Source organism: Ursus maritimus, unplaced genomic scaffold (assembly GCF_017311325.1).
Source record: "Ursus maritimus isolate PB19 unplaced genomic scaffold, ASM1731132v1 scaffold_8, whole genome shotgun sequence".
Classification (NCBI taxonomy): domain Eukaryota; kingdom Metazoa; phylum Chordata; class Mammalia; order Carnivora; family Ursidae; genus Ursus; species Ursus maritimus.
Genome location: NW_024426996.1, coordinates 41,448,077 through 41,467,687, shown reverse-complemented (window position 1 = coordinate 41,467,687; position 19,611 = coordinate 41,448,077). Strand labels below are relative to the sequence as shown.

General features: G+C 46.1%; 1 protein-coding gene across 2 annotated transcripts in view; it reads right to left on the bottom strand.

Annotated features, from left to right (window-relative positions):
* The window catches only part of LNX1 (ligand of numb-protein X 1), a 181,309-nt gene that overhangs the window by 97,956 nt on the left and 63,742 nt on the right, over positions 1-19,611 (bottom strand). For both annotated transcript variants that reach the window (XM_008701476.2, XM_040624995.1), the window contains exon 3: positions 7,551-8,036. In XM_008701476.2, the coding sequence (XP_008699698.2) occupies positions 7,551-7,942 (392 nt within the window). In that variant the 5' untranslated portion in view covers positions 7,943-8,036. The remainder of the gene's footprint in view (positions 1-7,550; positions 8,037-19,611) is intronic.

Below are 19,611 nucleotides of genomic sequence, written 5' to 3'. Positions count from 1 at the left end.
AAAAAAAAAAAAAAGAGGACTAGAATCCATTTGGGTCTTTGCAGCTTGAGGCCTCAATCTTAACAGAAGTGGCTTAAAGGGATAGTTCCACTAATGGCACCCAAGAGATTCCAGCAAACTAGCCTGGCCAGGACGAAGACCAGGGAGAAGTCGGCGAGGCGAGACCAATCGCAGTGAGCTGTAGCAAACAGGAATTTGGCCTCAGAGCCATGCTTTTACCTGGGGCGGGGCTGAAAGAGTGTAAGCACAGTAGAACCTTGGAATGTACGGGTTTAACTGCCGCAATTTCAGTCAGAGATAAGCCATCTTGATAAAGCATGACATGTATTCATTTATAGCTCTGTCGAGGCTCTCATTTGAATTCCATTCCCTGTAAGCCTGGTACGCGATGAGTCAGGGCTGGTGAAAAGGAAGTAAAATGAAAAGCAGTACCAAGGAAGTTAGGTTTGGTATTTGGCTGCTGGAGTCAAACAGACGACTTGGAACCCTAGTTCTGCCGCATACTAGCTGTGTGACACGGCGTATGTTGTTTAACCTCCCTGAACCGCTGTCTCTTCCTCTGTAAAAGAAAGACAATAATAATAGTGCTTACTCATAGTGCTGGTAGGAAGGTGGAATGAGACAATGCCTATAAAGAGCAAAAGGCTCAATGAGTGTTAGCTATCGTTATAAAAATTGTTATTAATAATAATAATAATGAATAATAACCACTCGTAACAGTGAATGAGCCCAGCCGACAGCTCAGCACCGATCTCCAAGAGGCTTTGTTATTCTCTTTTCTTTCCTCCTGCACTGTTAGGGACATGAAAGGTTACAGCCTTTTCCTGAACATGGAGTTTCACGGAGTCCTGGGACATGCTCTTCTCAAGTGTCCAGGATCTGCTGGATAGATCATGGCTCAGGAAGAGCATGGTGTCTAAAAAAAGGCTGTGGGTTTCATGGTGTGCTAGATTGTATTTCCGATAATCTTGGACATGTCAGAGTGCTTCTCCAAGTCTCCATGACAAAAGAAGGATGTTTGCCCTTTTACCCCCTTGCATAAAATTCATTGATGGATATGAATGTGATATAAAAATGAAGGAATGTTTTGTTGCTGCTTATGTTGTTTGCTAGAGGCTGCAAAAACTGCTGGTTGCCTATGCAAGATCTGATCTTCTCTTCTTCCTTTTAACAGAACCTAGGTTTAGTTCGAGGGGGTAATGTGCTTTAGCCTCTCTCACGGATGGCTGGCCATATAACACAATACTGGCCAAAGAGGTATAAGCAGAAATTACTGGGTGAGGCATCCCAGAAAGTTTTTTAAAGCAAAAGTCTCAGTTTGCACATTTGTCAGTTTGCCGTTCCTGCCAGTACCTCCTACCTGGTTATTTCTGCCTGGAGCTTGGATGTGATGCTGGAGTTTGAGCACCCATTTTGGAAGCGAGGGGTGACAAAATTGAGGATGAAAGCTAATCTGCAAAGCAGAAAGGCCTGGATTCCTGATGGCATCATGATAACATTATACTAGTCATGGACTTCCTACCCCCATAGTTTCTGTTATATAAGACAAATGAAACTTTTGCAAAGTTAAACCAATATAATTTGAATTTTCTCATATCTGCCATCAGATGTAATCCTAATAAAATCCCTTGGGGACAGAATCCCACATTCAAATGGTCATATTCTGTAGCTACAGTGCCAGTAAATAGCCTTAACCCTAACCCTTGTACCCTTTGCCTAAGTTCTACCTAACCATAAATGTAATTTCAGATATTACCTATGACCTCCTGTTTTTTTGTCTCTCTTCATTAAACAGGGAACTCCTTGCAGGCAGGAGCTCTACTGATTTTGTTCTGTGCTGTATCCTCACCATAGTGCCTAGAACACAGTAAATGCTCAATAAATACTTGTTGAAGGAACTAGAATTCAACTTGGTTCAAGAGTCAAATTTTTGGACCAATCTTCCTTGATCAGATGCAAATTAGCAAAACAAAACAAAACAAAAGGACTTCAGGACTTCCAACGAGGGAAGAGCCATGGCAGAGGTCAAGCATTCATACAGATGGAAAACAAATGTCCAGGAAGAGAGAGAAAAGGTAAGGAAGATTTCAGGGCATGAGTGCCCCGGAGAATGTTGTTTCTTTAGCAAATTGCTTGGAGCATGATTGAAACTCAATGATTCTCCCGGAAAGTTAAGACAGGACAACTGCCTCATTTCTTCCGTGCCCAGGAGTGTGCAAAGAGCAGCTCTCAGCCAGGTAGGAACCAGGAAAAAGCTGGGTTCAGGATTGGAATGTCACTTGAAGAATGTATGTCAAAACACAGTTATAGGGAAAATGTGGAGACTGGCTGACGTGACCAACAAGACTTGTAACCCATCCATCCTTCCACAGGGCACTGCCCCCCAGACCTTTCCTCCGGCAGCAGAATCCTCCCTGCACTTCAGACAGTAACTGTGTCTGTGTTGTACAGAACACACTACCGAAAGGGCCACCTGCTGGAAGTAAAGGTCAAGAAAGGTTCCGGGGCAGGTCTTTGGAGAAGAAACTCCCAGGACTTGGGGTGCAAAGTTAATTTAAAAAACAAAACAAAACCCCAGGAGCCTTCAGTCAGATGTGTCTTGGGCCAATTATATACACATTTTCATTCAGGGCTGTTTTCAAAACCCTGAACAATGATCTCTTTATTCTTGATAGTAGCTTAAGGGTCAGCTTTATTATCCCCCATAGTTATTGTCTTCCATAAGACAGAAACTGAAGGGCAAAGGGACTTATCCTATGAAACAATTCACTGTGCACGTGATTTCAACTTCTCCACTCTTCAAAGGTCATTTCCTCAGGGGCAGAAATCATGGTGCATATAGATTTTTCTTTCATTCTATCGGAAACCGGAGATGTACTGTATGGTGACTAACATAATATAATAAAAAATCATTAAAAAAAAGATTTTTCTTTCATTCTGGGCAGGGCCTATTGTAGATCCTTGATAAATATCATACATGTGGATGATGCTATTACACAAGGAAGATGTAGTCGTGAGCCTAAGACAACTCCCACTGAGGATCAGGGAAGTGAAGGCTTTCCTCCCACACACTGCTCTGGGTCAAGAGAGATGCGCCGGACCGGCCCTGGCACCAGCCCCGGCACCAGCCCTGCCATGTCTCCTGGCAATGTCCTTTGGTTAGGAAGGCTGTCTGTCTCTCGACTCCATGAGCCTGTCACCCTCGTGGGAATTCTTTGCAGGAGACCTGTTCGATGGGAGTCCACTAGCATCTAAGAGGACAGAGGCCAATGGAAGTAGCCAGAAGATTCCAAACATTAGCTCACATGCTCAGGCACATTCTCATGGAGGAACCCGCTCATCCGACATCAGAAACAGTTGTCCAAGGAGCTGCTGGTCCAGCCAGTCATGCACAACCACAATCAGTCCTAAATGTGGCACTGAAGGATTTACATTCAACTCAGGGTCTCAAGAGGCCAGATAACAATGTTTACAGCAGTGTTTACAAACGACATGAATTCTGGAGAACACAGGCAGTGTTTGTTTAAAGACGTGATGCTGCCGGCCCGGGTCTCTGGCTCGAGTCAACGGTTAGGATGAGCGTGGACCTATGGCTAGGTCATGACCAGAGACCTCGGCTGAGGGGGGAAATATTTCTCTACCACGTCGTCTTTTCCCAGAACATTCGAAATGTGATTCATTTCTCTCTTTCTTTTTTAAGATTTAATTTATTTGAGAGAGAGGGAGAAATCAAGAGAGTGCGAGCAGGGGGGAGGGGCAGAGGGACAAGCAGACTCCCCCTGAGCAGGGAGCCCAATGGGAGGCTCAATGCTGGGCTCGATCCCAGGACCCTGGGATCATGACCTGAGCTGAAGGCAGAGGTTTAACCGACTGAGCCACCCAGATGCCCCTCATTTCTGAAGAGCTTCGTATTCAAGGCGCCCAACCGAAATAAGTTCCCATTCTACAGGTGGAGAATCCTAAGCCTGAAGTTCCCCATGAAGCCCGGGACTGTTCAGCTACTGGGATCTGCTGGACGGGAGTGTGTGGACCCACTCGGTCACACAGAGATCTTCAACCAGCATCGTAGTTAAGTCTCCTTACTAGATAGACCCTGAGCCGGCCTAGTTTATATTCATTCCAATGCCACAAGCCAGATAATATTTTTTAAAAACTCATTACATTTTAAATACCGAAACTGAGATGCAAAATTTACAAAGAAAGCTATCTTCTAGTACCAATGTGTGACCGCGCTCTGGTGTGTGCGGCCACCGACCTGGAGGTCTCTTATGGAAACGTAAGGAACACACTTGCTTCCTGGTCACCTCTTGGGGCTCCCAGTTAAAGGCACTCTAGAGCAGTAACAATTTAATCTTCATATCCACTCTGAGGGATAGGGGAGGAGATGGACCCCTGGCCCGTTGCTGGCCCGACACCTAACAGGGCTCCAGAGTCAGGTCCTGGATTAGCTCCAAGTTTCGAATCCTTGCCAATCAAACGCCCACAGAGCGGGAGGGGAGGGAGTGTATATTAAGCATTTGATGACTAATATCTACAACATATTTTTGGAAATGTTGGTTTCAACCTACTTAGGAGGCTGACGTGTGGGGCGGATCAAGAGCGGGTGTTGAGGCCCGCACCTCCCTTACGTGGGAGTTTTCCCCTCCGCAGGGAGCTGCTGACGGGTGCCTGTGAAAACTTCTGAGGCCTCAGTGTGAAGAGGTGATTTCAATTAGTTTTGGGTTCTTTCCTCACTGTTGTTTTTCAATTGAGCATATCATTATCAGCTGAGGATTCGTCCAGACTTTTCCCTGGGCTTCCTTGAGGTGTGTGGGCCACAGCACCTGTGTGGGCGGGAGAATGACCTTCCTACTCTGGGCAGCTGAGGGGCGCCAGTGTCCTCTCTCCCCTGGAGACCCCAGAGGACCCAACTGCTTCTTTCTGGCCCTTCTCCTGCCCCACTGCCGTGGTGAACTCACCCTCCGATCCATATGCCATCTTACCCCTAGTATTTGGGACAATCTTGACCCCAGTCAGTGGTTGATGAGGAGGTGAGGAGAAGCTGCTATGTTCACATTGTCTCCAGAGACCACCCCCATTTCTTTCCTTTGCTCTCCCCTCTCTTATCCCTCCCCTGCGGAGCTCCTGTGACAGGCAGAACAACGCCTGCCCCCACAGACAGCCACCTCCTAGTCCCAAGAGCCTGTGGTTATGTCACCTTACAGGGCAAAAGGGACTTTGCAGATGTGACTAAATTAAGGATCTTCAGATGAGGAAATGCTTGTAGATTATCTAGCTGGGTCCAATGTAATCACCAAGAGGGCGGCAGGAAGGCCAGAGCCACGGGGAGAGATGGGATGATGGAAGCAGAGCTGAGAGAGAGACAGAAAGAGAGAGGGGTGCCTGGGTGGCTTGGTCGGTTGGCATCTGCCTTCGGCTCAGGTCATGATCTCGGAGTCTCGGGATCGAGCCCCACATCTTGCTCTGCTTGGTGTGGAGTCTGTTTCTCCCACTTACCCCACTCATGCTCTCTCTCTCTCAAATAATAAAAATGGATAAAATCTTAAAAAAGAGAGACAGAGAAAGAGAGGGAGAGACAGAGATAAAGAGATTGACAAACAGAAAGAGAGAGACACAGAGAGAGAGAGAGAGACAGAGACAGGCAGAGAGACTGGCTTTGACGATGGGGAATGAGGCCACAAGCCGGGGAAGGCAGGCAGCGTCCAGAAGCTAGGCAAGGCAAGGAAGGGGATTCTCTCCCAGGACCAGAGGGAATCAGCCCTCCCAACCCCTTGATGTCAGTCCAGCGCACCCCACGTTGGACTTCTAACCCTCTGAGCTGTAAGATCACACAGTTGCATGGTTTGAAGCCCCTGAGTTGACCTCACTCGCTACAGCAGCAATAGGAAACTCGTACAGCCCCCGAACTGTATGACGGTGCGCTGTCGGGAGCATGGACTGTGATGCGGGGTGGGGGGGCGGGGCGGAGGGGAGCTCTACCAGGACCTATGTCCTCCACCGCTCCCTGCCTGCCCTAGCCACTGCGGCCCCGGCCTTGGCCCTCTGTACCAGCAACTGTCAGCAACTGCCTCACTCTGACCTGCCCCCGACCTACTTCTCTGCAGACGGTGCCTCTCCCTGCCGGGCCAAACTTCCAGCAAAGGTCGCGAGGAGCCTCCCTCACCCCCTTCTCCTCTGGCCACACCTCCTTCTGGGCAGTGAGAAGAGGGGTACCCTAGTTTAGATGCCAGCAACAGAGGGTCAGAGGCAACCCACAAACCCAAGTTAGATGCCTTTCACTCAATTTCCTGGGGGCAAAAAGCAAGTTCAAGGATGTAATTAGGATGGAAAACAAGTGCTAAGCTTTACCGCCCGGCCATTGCCCTGGATGCAAACTTCTATGTCAGAGAACCTGCGTGTCCTAAAAAACAAAGCCTCAGATTCACAACCTAAGGTATGTGACCTTTAGAAAAAACACCTACACTTACCTCTTGCCCTTGTCATGACAGGAACCAAGGTAAACACTAGCTTCCACATTTCCTCTTACGAATAAGTGTGGTATTATTGCTCAGCCTCTCTTAAGCGCCTTAAATGCCCTAAGAGAGTGCCTCATGCGAAACGAGATCCAGGGCTGCCCTGAGGCCGTGCACACGGGAAAGCCCAGGAACATGACTGCGTAAGTAGACAACGTAAGAGGCGGACAGGTGGAGTGGGTGATGCCGGCCACCAGGGGAGGTGGTCACACCATCACTCTGCCACCCGTGTGTACCTTGGCCAAAAACTTCCCAGAAGACAACAGTTTCTCCCTTGAAAGCTTAGTTGACAATACCTCGCATCTCCTCAAAGAAGAGTTGGGCTTTGTCAAATCCCATACAGAGGACATTTTAATGATCATGGATTAATCATTAACAGTAATGGTTTTAATAATCATTTTCTGATGTGAAAAGATAAGCAATGCCCACCAGGAAATCTTTTGGGGGCCACGAGCCCCAGAGAAATCTGCTCCTCAGATCGTTGCAGGATCTTTGGCATTTCAGAATGCACACGCATGAAATGAGCCAGTCACAAAAGGACAAATACGGTATGATTCCTCTTCCATTAGGTTCCTAGAGCAATTCACGGAGGCAGAAAGTAGCATGGGGGTTACCAGGGGCCAGACAGGAGGGAAAGGCGCATTTTGGTTTAATAAGCATGGTTTCAGTCCCGGAAGATGAAGAAAGTTCTGGAGAAAGGACAGTGGTGATGGCTGCACAACAGGGTGAATGTACTTAATGCCCCTCAACTGTCCTCTTAAAAATGGTTAAAGTGGCAAATTTTATGTTACCATCAAAAGATGAACCTCTCCCGACACCGATACCCCACAACTCTACCGTGTGCCACGTTCTCACACCGAACCCCAGCGAGAAAATCATTCCTTCGGGTGAATGCTTTCATCGGCTGCAAAGAAGGCAGAGGAAAGACATCTCGTGGGGCGCCCGGCCCCGAGGACAGCACTGGCCCCGGGAGGCCGGCGAGCCCAGCTGTCCCCGAGAGGACAGGGCTGCGCGGGGCCGGCCCCGAGGAGCCCCTACCTTGTCTGGAAGTGCCGCTCTAGATCGCAGCGCTGCAGGACCTCGGTGCAGTAGTCCGAGAATGGGCAGGTCACCAGCAGCTTGTTGAGCAGCTTGTTGACCAGGATGCTGGACCTCTTGCAGTGTTGCAGCACCACGGGCTTGCGGTCCACGGGGCAGAAGTCCTTCTCCACCAGGAAGTTGGTGAGGCACAGGGTGCAATACGTGTGTCCGCAGGGCGTGTCCAGAGGGTCCAGCAAAGCTTGCAAGCAGATGTGGCATATGAGGTCATCGTCCACATCTTCGGTGTAGGTGTAGAAGTGGTTCTCCTCGGGGGAGTGGGCTTGGCCGCATACCACACACAGGGGAGCAGGGCTGGGATCAGGGGGACAGGCGGGGTCTGGCTGGCTCATGGTCAACTGGGGAGACGGTCCGACAGGAAACTGACCCAGGAAAACAGGATGTCCTCAGGAGAAAATTAAGATCTTCTAGGAGCCATCCACAGACCTGAAAGAGAGCAAGAGAGCTCATCTTGGTTTTCACGGCCGCCGAAGACTCCACTTGCAGTGGACATGAGACCTTGTGGCCAGTGGGCAGGGAACTGAGCTGTCATTGGGCCAGGGCTCACTACCCACTCTGGTGACCGACATGACCTTGGGCAAGGGGCCTTGTCTCCTTAGGCCTCAGTTTACCACCCATCCTAGTGGCAGTAATGTTTACCTTTAACATCCTCACGTTGGGGTGGGAAAAACCATTGGGTACTATCTGGGAAATGCCTAGAGTCACTCAAAAGAAATATGGCCTAAGAAATATAAATTGTTAATAAAATTCAATTAGACCAGTGATTTATAAAATGCTCTGTCAGAGGGCGCCTGGGTGGCTTAGTCAGTTAAGCGTCTGCCTTCAGCTCAAGTCATGATCCCAGGGTCCTGAGATGGAGCCCTGTGTCCAGCTCCCTGCTCAGTGGGGAGTCTGCTTCTCCCTCTCCCTCTGCCTGCCACTCCCCCTGCTCATGTTTTCTCTCTCTCTCTCTCTTGTTCTGTCAAATAAACATAAAATCTTTTTAAAAAATAAAATGCTCTGATCAGGACAAGAAGAAAAACAGTTAACACTCTAATGGCTTTCTCTTATCTTTCTTCCCAACTTTCTCTAAAACTCAGAAAATGTAGGACAACAGAGCCTTCGACTAAATTATCTGAGAAGAAATGAGAGCTGCTGAGTCTGTTGTATGTTCACTGTGGTGAGAGAACACTTTCTTCCGTATGCACTTCATCCACTCAGTCAGTCACTTAGTGGTTATGTGGGCTCTGGGACTGCACTGCCTGGGTTCGAATCCCACCGCCGCTGAGGGCCAGAGATTTAATCCATGTCTGTAAAAGGAGAGTAACAACAGCCTACCTCCTAGGATTGCTGTGAGGATGAAATGAGATATGAGGCATAAAGCTCGAACAGTTGTACCTGGAATATACTAAGTACTCCGTCAATATCAGCTACTATTTCTACATGTATTTGTTACCGAATTCATTTGGTCTCCCGACTAGCCTAATCGACCTAGGAAATGAAAGCTATAATTCTTATAACCGGTCTTTTTTTGCTTTGTTTTAATAGTATTTTTACTTAATTATATATATATTTCAAACCAGTCGAATACTATCACACTATGTGTTTTCCTTTGCGATAGGAGTCCAAATAATGGAGATTTTAACATTCCTGATTAATATCCAGAAGTGTCTTGCATGGTGCACTGGGTGTTATACGCAAGTAATGAATCATGGAACTTTACATCAAAAACTAGGGAAGTACTGTATGGTGACTAACATAATAAAAAATATTATTTAAAAAATATCTAGAAGTGTCTTAGAATCATTCAATAGATACGTTTTGAGCACCGGCTCTGAGCTAGGTAGTAAGCTGGGTGTGGAGACCTTCAGGCGAGCTTTCAAGGACACGCCCTTGCTCTCGCGGAGTCCCCAGTCCAGGGGAGGCAGGCGTGAGCACAGGTAACTGGCAGCCCGCATGACCAGTGCGAAGAGAAGCAGGCCTAGGTGACTCTGGGTTGACTTTCGTGAGGAGTAAGAATCCTGCACCCTCCCTCACCTACTGCCCCCTCAACTTCCTTCATTTTGGAAAGTAAACAAAAAGACTTTAGGCATTCCAGAAGAACATAAAAACACACGAAGAACCTAACAGAAAACCCACCGCATTTGGAAATGGCACGGCATTCCTAAACCACGTTCCATCTTTTTTCTTAACCAAATGAAGTCCAAGGTTGTTTGTAGGAGCATAGCCTTATCTCAAAAAGAAAATACATTGACTCCAATCTCTCTCTGGGTCAGCTTCGTGTTTACATTTCCGGACTGCGCTCATATGCCTGAAAGAACACTCTGGTCAAGAGGTTGAAGTAAAATGTCCTGAATGCAAAAACATTCAGAAATCATAGCATTTTGTTTAGCATCAGAAGAGATCATGGAAGGCTAAGGTAGAGAGTGCAGAAGGGGGTGAAGTTGTTTCTAGTCAAATTTCATGGAAACATACACAGCTGCTTTGTGTCCTCAAGGCTGATGGAAGGTACTGGAACTACACAGGAAATGCTTTAAGTGGCATGGAGAACAGTCCAAAAGTCAACATGAAAACGGAAATGGGCCACCCAAAAATGATCATCCACTACAGGGAAAAAGTGCACATATTTTGAACTTTGACAAGAGTTTGGCCAAACACTCCCACATGTTTGGGTCCTGTCCGTTCTTTCTCATTGTGCCGTACTGACAAGCAACGGGAATGCACTTGTAGCTCTGGTCGTGCCACCGAAAAAACAACCTCACATTTCTGGCCCTTATGGGTGAGATGGTGGAGTTGGAGCAGATGTTTGGCTTTTCAGACTGTGTTCTGGAAAGTGGCAGATGCCTCCGAGTCTTCCAGGGGAGAGAAGATGGGAAGGCAGTTTGGATAGAGCTGTGTCCACTTCTCCACCCCACCCAGTCCCAACCCCATTTTTATGTCTCTGACACATCAGTTTCCTTATACTATTCTGTTGGAAGAACCCTGGCTTTAAAAAAAAGGAAAAAAAAAAAAAAAAAGCAAGCCACCAAACCGATACTAGAAAGTTCCTTTCTGAAACAGAGTTCTAGGATTCTGTGCTCATAAAGCAGAGGGTTTTCCTTTGTTTTGGGTGATCAGCTTTTGGGAAAATATTTTTTTCTTTGCTCTCTAACAGTTTTCGAGCATTTACCACGTGCCCAGCACTGTACCGAGGGGCCTTCTATAGACTATATTATTTAATCCATGCAAATCCCTAGGGTTGTTGGGGTTTGTTTGTTTTCATTTAACAGATGAAGAAGCTGACGTGTGACATGGAAGTAACTTGCCAGTTTCACCAAAAGAGAAACAAACAAAGAGTGGTTTGACTCCAGCTTCTGTTCCTACGCATTTCACTATGTTATGTCCCAGCATCTTTCCTGATCACGACTAGTCATAATGAAACCGGCCGGACATAAGAGCCCCAGGAAATTAGGTTTAAAATCTCTTTAGGCCCATTGCTAGTAGCCTTTTCCAAGGCTCTGATTAAAAATATTCTTTGTCTTTACTGACCACTAGAATGCCCAAGACCGAGTGAATGGAATGGGCAAGCAAAGATGGCGGGTTCTAGCTCCAACCTCAATTTCTTTTTTGTTTTTCTAAGGGAAATTCGAATTCCCTGGTGCTTGTCCATGTGAGTAGACCATACTCTTCACATTATATTAACGTAAACACTCCTGTATATATTTTCCAACTTTGCTTTAGACTAAATAAAACCTATATGAATAGACACAGATTATGAGAGAATTGGCCAAAAAAAGCAGTTTGGGCGCTAAAAAAAGAACTAGGTAGATTTTTTAAAATATGGTTAATATTATTTGAAGTTTCTTTTTTTAAGATTTTTTTTTGTTATTATTATTGATTTATTTGACAGAGAGAGAGACAGCCAGCGAGAGAGGGAACACAAGCAGGGTGAGCGGGAGAGGAAGAAGCAGCCTCCCAGCAGAGCAGGGAGCCTGATGCAGGGCTCGATCCCAGGACTCTGGGATCATGCCCTGAGCCAAAGGCAGATGTTTAACAACTGAACCACCCAGGCACCCCTATTTGAAATTTCTTATTTCTAGTTTACATCTCATAAACATGTATGATGTATCATGTTTTTAAGACATAGGTGTGCCTTGCTGAACTGATAAAAAATCACCAAAAATCATTATGGCTTAAAAGGTAAACTATTAGTTCTTCTGCAAGTAAGTGAGAGGGCCCGCCAGCTTTGAGTCCACTCGTGCCCCTCAGTGTGCCAGCCCTCAGCACTTCTGGCCCTGGCGGAGGTAAGGAGACAGAGCTGCAATATGGCTTTCTTGCAGTTTGGAGAAAGAGAACGGAAGTCAGTTCCCTCCTTGGGTGTCTGTCTGGGGCACGAGGCTGAAAATCGGACACTTCCTTCGTAGAAACCTACTGTGGTTTAGGAATGATCTTTCCTGTTTCTCCTGTGATTTGGGGTGCAATAGAAGTCCAAGGTGACTTTGAGAGGTACATGCAGTCCACCAATGTAGTGGTGAGAAGTGCCCAGAAAAATAAAAATCTCCATCTAGGTCCTAATCCCTGCTTCCTTTCCGCGAGTTTATGGTCACACCTAGAATTTGTACAGAAGTTCTTCTACCTAACTTTCAAATTCTAAACTTCTCTGCTGACAACAAAGACACGTTCCAGAGCAAACAGTGAGTCCGACCCCTGCAAGGTCGTCAGAGGTCCTATGTATCCTGTCACCTGCACAAAAATCCAAGAGTCTTAAGAACAGCCTTTGGGATATAACCCGTTTGGAAGTGGGAAAATGTCTGCGTGACATAACCGACCAGAATGACGGGGTCCCTGGTGTGCTTGTGTCCCGCTCATTCTCCTTTAAATGCGCACTGGCTTTGCAGAAAATGGTTACCCCAGGATAAACCATGCGCTGTGCTGGAAAGACAACGGATAAACATATCGTTTGGCAGGCTGCCCTGACAATTTCACATTTTCCTTCTCCTGCAAGGACAAGGCTTGACTCCACAGCTCCTCCCGAATGGCTGTGTGAGTCACAGTTTCACAACAACAGTAATAGGATGTCACATTATTAAAAAGAATTCATCCTCACAGTCAGTGGCAGTGTGGCCTGCATTGGGACTTAGACCTTGACAAAGACGAAACATTGAGCCATAGACTCTTTGTGTTGAAAGGGACCTTGAGGGAAGGTCCCTACACGAAGAGCCTTTTACCACCTTCTAAAATAGACCATCCTGCTTTGGAGAGCTCCACTTGGAGGACAGTCTGTAGACAGAACAAAATTTCCTTCTCTAGAACTCACCTGCCCCCTCCGAGGGTGTCAGTATTCTCCTAGGAGCTATTCAGAATATGTCACATTCAAAAAAAAAAAAAAAAGAAGAATATGTCAAATTCCTTAAGTCCTTTAATTATTGGAAGACACCCCATTTCCCGCCCCCAGCCTCCAGGTCCGGCAGCCTTAGGCTCTCTGGCGTTCCCTCCAGTTTCCATATACTCCATGAGGCTGACCACTCTCCTCTGCACACTCCCCGATAATTCAGTGTCCTTCCTATAGTTAGTGGGGTAGAATGCACCCCCAAACTCAGGGACAGAGTGAAATGCACTGACTTCACGCAGAGCTAGGACGGCGTCTGCTTCCTCGGTCCGCCGCTGTCACTGCGGTCCTGGCCTGCTCTGAGCCAGACGCTGCCCTGAGGCCTGGGGAACGCTATTAGCAATTCTTGAGCACCGAGGGGGAAAAAAATCAAGGGTAATAAAGTAGAAAAGTAGCGGCTAGGAACACAGTTTAGAAAACGCAAAGATATTTGGTGGCATTAGGCGGATTTATCTAAACAGAAATTCCTCAGTGGCTGAACAGTTGAGTATTAGAATCCGCAGTGCATAACCGATCCCAAGAATGAGTGGTATTTGGGGCTCTGGACTCTCCCATGTGTCTGTAAGCGTTCCTGTATTTTGAAAACTCTTGCTGTTCTAAAATGTACTGACAGGGGCGCCTGGGTGGCTCAGTCGTTAAAGTGTCTGCCTTCGGCTCAGGGCGTGATCCTGGCGTTCCGGGATCCAGTCCCAGATCGGGCTCCTCCGCTGGGAGCCTGCTTCTTCCTCTCCCACTCCCCCTGCTTGTGTTCCCTCTCTCGCTGGCTGTCTCTCTGTCACATAAATAAATAAAATCTTTTAAAAAAATAAAAAATAAAAAAAATAAAATGTACTGACAAACTGAACAACAGGAGAAAAGAGAAATGGAAACCATGTAAACACATGGCAAATCAGAGATCTTTTTTTTTTCATCCGAGCACAAACATTGATTAACATGCACTGATGTCCCTAACAAATGAAAAAGTTAAAAAAGTGAGGCCACGGGCAGCCGACGGGAGGCCAATGAGACGAACCGGAAGTCCCGCAGGTCTGGATGTTCCTCAAAAAAAAAAGAAAAAGAAAAAGAAAAAAAAAGACAAAGACAAAGACAAAAAGCTGCACGAGGGCTGGAAAGGAAAGTGTCTGAGGAGGGGGCCCTAGTCACTGGCCCGTTAGGTGAGAGGTCGCCGAAGGGCTCATGAGCCGGAGGAAGAACTGGCTTCACGCAGAGGAGAGAAGTGTCGTCTAAAGCCAGGCCCCAAGGTGAGCACGAGATGACTGGATCCCGAAAGAGCTTCGTTTTGAGAGCGTGTCCGTTAAGTGACAAACATTCCCTGCAGCCGGGACTCCGTGACCGTGTAAGCGGCTGCTTCCGAAGTTCTGCGGACTTACTTAATGTTGTTCGAAATCTCCTAACCCCTTCCACCAACCCCGGTGCTTCCCATAAACACAAACCCACAAAGAACCGCTATGCTAGAGGGTTTCGGAGGGAACTTTAATCTTCAAGAAGCCATGCCTGAGGATTTTGGTACTTGATGATTCTTTGAAATTTGGACAAAGCTACGCAGGGCAGAAGGGTGGCAGAACTGGGCTCAAACTGGTCATGGAGGCCCCACCACTGTGCAGAGATCCCAGTCAGTCAGCAACACCGTCCCGGACCGTGAAGACCAGAAACACACTCCTGCAGGGATCGAATAGAATAGTGCTGGGAAAGTCTTCACACTGGTGGCCTCATTCCTCCTTCCAAAATAATGATCACCTGGCGTGTTTGTCTACCCACTGCCTGGCCTGGGGGGAACTCCTAAATTAGATTATGGGGTGGGGGGAGTGATTGCCAAAGTTAGGGCAAGCTCTATTTTTCTCTATCAAACGAAATAAATTTATAATTACATTTTAAATTATAGATAAATTGTGTAAAAGTTGGAGGTATCAATAACGTGCCATCAATTTTTATAAATACCAACTGTGAACTAAGGGACATAAGAGGGTAGACAGTGCTCTGTGGAATATTCCTTAGCTTCTAGACCCATCAGTAATAGAGAGGAATTAAGTGTTTTAGTGACCTGAATAAAAATTGCCACAGGTGGGTTAAAAACTGTCTTTTAACCAAGAGGGTTTGAAATGGGGGCTGAGGAGGCAGGGGTGCCAACTGCATTGCCAGAGGCAAAGGAGAGAGAACACAAAGAAGGCAGGTGCAAAGGTCAGGGTTAGCTCTGATCCTACTTCATATCTAAATCCCTGATCTCGGAGAGGGAGCAAGCAATTCACTCACCCCATCTGTGAATGACACTAGCCTGCATAGTGTTGCCAACACTAGAAGGGACAGAAAAAAATATATCTAAATGGTCTTTAGAGAGGTCACAATACCTTCAGGAAATTAATGGTGAATTGAACCAAAAGGAGACAATGTCTGGAGTCAACAACCGAGAACACAGACAGAAAGTGGGAAGAACAAGGGAAGTGCTTAAGTGAAAAGAGTCCCAAGTGGCGAGCAGATCAGATACAAGTTTTAGTAGCCCACGGAAGATCTTTCACAAGCTGCCTGGGGAGGAGCTTTGCCTCTCTTGACTGAAGATTTACTGCCTTTCGCCTGCGTATCATGGCACCCCTTTCCTACTTGGGTTTGCTTGTAAGACCTCTGTCCCAGAAAAAAAAATGTCTTTCCATCTCCTGGTCTACCAACATGGTGGAATGGAGCTGACCCCCTGCCAACAACAATATGAAGACAGAGTATTTTGCGTTGACCAAGGGCTCTGTTCACGCACATACTAGCCATAGGATCTTGGGAAGCGCTAATGTCAGAGGAGAAGCATGGAAAAGCAGGCTGACATTCTTCCACCCAAGGCTGAGAAACAGAATGAGGAAATGCTTTTTTTTTTTAAACAGATAACCAAATTCTATAGAGGGAAAGACAAGGTGAAAGAAGAAATTTGAGTTCTCAACATTGTTTCTGCTGTTTTAATTCTATATATGTTCATTGATCACCTATGTCAAATCTGGCATTTGTCTTAAAATCTGTGGGAGCTCCCATAGGGAGTTCAATTTTATCTTCAGTGAGCTTAAGTCTAATTCAAACAATGGAGCTTACATATAGGAAAAAAATGTTAAAGCGCTGCAAAAAAAAATACACGATAAGTATGGCAAGGAATATGACCCACCTATCCCCATTCCCCCAAATAGGAGCCAGAGCCAGGGACAAGATTTGGAGGAAAAGAGGTAACCCAGAATGGTCAGGAAAGCTCATGGAATAGTTGGGCCTCAGAGCAGATCATCAAAGATTAATGGTATTTGGACAAGTGGGAAGAAATTAAGGCAGGGAAAGACCCTGAGCAAATCCCCCAGTCAAGGAAGAGAAATATGCATACTAGTGTGGTCACATGATGACTTGTATTTGAGATTCTAAAATGATTTATTAAGAAATCACAGGATTTTGAGTTGGGTAAGAATCTTAGGTTCTCCCCAAATGCAGGGATTCTCTTCACAACAGCCCTACAGGATGGCCCACCAGCTTCTGCTTGAAACACCTACAATGATGGGGAGCTCGTTAGTTTTCCAACAGCTGAATGCTTTCCTTTTGTTACTTTGACCTTTCAGTGTGACGGAGATCACATTTGCTCCCTCAAAACATGACAACCCCCCCGCTCCAAATTAAAGAGAGAATTGGTGGTCTCTCTCTTGTCTTTTCTTTTTGTCTCTGGTTCTTCCAGTTGTCTTCCTTGGAGCTGAGGTGGTAGTAAAGGGTCTACCCAGGATGTTCTCTAGTTTGTTAAGGTCCCTTCGAAAACATGGCACCCAGAAGTAGACACTTATCCAATTGTGGTTTGATGGTTCAGTGGATTGGTTGCTTCCTTAACCAAGATACTACTTGTCTTTTAAAGCAATGCAAGACGGGGTCGCCTGGGTGGCGCAGTCGTTAGCGTCTGCCTTCGGCTCAGGGCGTGATCCCGGCGTTATGGGATTGAGCCCCACATCAGGCTCCTCCGCTAGGAGCCTGCTTCTTCCTCTCCCACTCCCCCTGCTTGTGTTCCCTCTCTCGCTGGCTGTCTCTGTCAAATAAATGAATAAAATCTTAAAAAAAAAAAAAAAAAGCAATGCAAGATGGCCTTTACTGACTTGCTTTTGTACATACATCAAAAACTGAAAAACTCTGACTGAAAAAACTCAATAGGTTTTCAGATCATAAGACACTTACTATTGTGCCTTGAACATAGAAATACATGATGGTAGTGGTGAAGGCTGCTGATTATAACTCCCTTTCCCAAATTTTGACCAATATCCAGCCTCCACGTGGACAAGGAATCTCTCTATAAGTAGTGGGAGGAGCCTATATGTATGAGTGTCAGCTGGGGAGGGGTGTAGCAGGCAGAATGTTGGCCCCCTAAAATATCTTGCCCTGTCCTAATCCCCAGAACCTGTGAATGTGACCTTATTAGAAAAAAAGTCTTGGAAGATGAATTAAGGATCTTGAGATGAGGTCATCCTGGATTATCTAATTTACCTTAAATCCTATGACAAGTGTCTTCATAAGACACAGAAGAAGAGAACACACACGCATAGGAGAAGGTGACAGGAAGACAGAGGCCAAGGTTGGAGTGATGTGGCCACAGGCCTACGAATCCTCGGAGGCACCAGAAGCAGGAAGAGGAAAGGAAGGATTCTCTCCTGCAGCATTTTGAGGAAGTGAGGTCCTGCTAATACCTTGATTTCAAACTTCTGGCCTCCAGAAATGGGAGAGAATAATTTTGTTTTAAGCCACCCGGTTTATGGTGATTTGTTACAGCGGTCTTGGGAAACTAACACAGAGGGCTGTGTATTTTCAGGGGCATCCCCCCAGGAATGGGGTAAACATCCCCAGTGAGCCACACCAGCACCTCTCAACATGGGACATGGAAACTATGTTGGGAATGGCAGCCACTTAGACCGCCCCGTTCTTAAGGAGGCAGTTCTGCCCTCGTGTAAAAATGTAATGATTTTCTTTTATTCCATTAAGTTAGAATACAGATGTTTTCGGTGACGACTGGTAAGCCAAGTGTGCTAGGGACCCCCGGGGGCAAAAGACTACAGATAGACCAGCTGAGTGTGTGTGTTGTAGAGAACACAATACACATCTAACCAGATTACCGAGTGAGGAGTTTGAAAACACTAGGTGACTCACGTATTAATGTGAGCACGCAGGAACATAAACATGCAGCATTCTCTTCAAAGACGGCCACGTGACTGACAGAAGCAGTCATAGGCAAGTTATGCAAATCATCTCCCAGGTGGCAATGACATATTTACGCCTCACCATCATGCATGTGCTGTTGCCATGCACTGTGCCAAGAGGCTATTAAAGAAAATTCTTGGAGAGTTTCCACTCCGCTGTAGATGAAGTCTTTCGTGTGCCTGTGACAAATGCATCAAACGTAAGAAGCAAATCAGTCACCGGAAAATAATGGTGGAATTTAAATCCACACATTCCGAGGCACAAATGAGTGACGTAAAACAACAACAACAACAACGTCCCTGGTGAACTGGGCCGGAACCTACTGCCACGGCAGCACTAGTTCACTAGTCAATCTACCATATCAAAGAGCATGGTTCCCAACAGGAAGGGGAAGAGCTTCTTGCAGAAAGGCAGAGGAAAAAGGGCAGGGATGAAAAGAATAGAAATGAAGAGATTCTCTTAAAAACTCTAAATCTCAAATTTGGAGGTCATCTTGTCTACCATCCCTACCTGAAGCAGGAATCTCTTCTTCCTCCTCCTTTTCAGAAGACAGTAGAAAATAAAGCATAATAATTATTACTATTTAATGAGTAATTCACTAGGTGCAAGATACTGTGCTGGGTACTTTACATGTATTTTCTCATTTAGTCATTATAATACTGCTATGAGATCAATATAAGCTCCCTTTTACAGATGAATATGGTTCACTAAAGAAACACAAATCGGCATTCATTCATTCACTTAGCAGTACATACCGGGCACATACAAATAGACCAAATAAATATACCAAATATACCAAAAACCAATCACTTTCAGTGACAGGAAAGTCAATACCCCAAAAAGCAATCTACTGGATTTTTGGACAGCTCTCATTCTTAGAAAGTTCTTTCTTATATTGATCTGAGAGGCGTTGCCCTGTAACGAAGCAATAGGTCACTGTGGGGTCTTTGTCCACTTAGAACAAAATAAGAGGAAATGGTGAGTGTCAGGGGTTTACAGGAGGCAACTGACATTCTTGGTTTCTGATTTCAGCTAAGTGCAGTTTTTATACTAAACAACTTGTCTGGTTTTCATGTTAACCCTTATTCTTTGGGGATCACAGATGGCTAAATCCCATTAACCCAGAAAGAGAGATGTAGTCTTCCTTCCAAATAGTTTTGAAAAGCCCTTGATAGTTTGGAGGCACTGTCAGAGGACCATAAATGTGCCGCCCACATAAAAGTGAGTCTACGTGATGCCAGCACATAAATATCAGGAATAGTTATGTGTCACTGCCAGGAGGTCCATGAATACTGAGGCGATGAGGAGGACACATTTCAGAGCCTCCCTCGTATGTCCTCTCTTGGCAGCCTCTTACAAGAACGGCCTTCCAAGTCTTCAGAATCCCAGCAGCAGACCCTATTTTTTCCACTCCAAAAGGGAGACACTGGAAGCCAGGAGGCTGGGGATCATGGCTCTGGGAGGATCCAC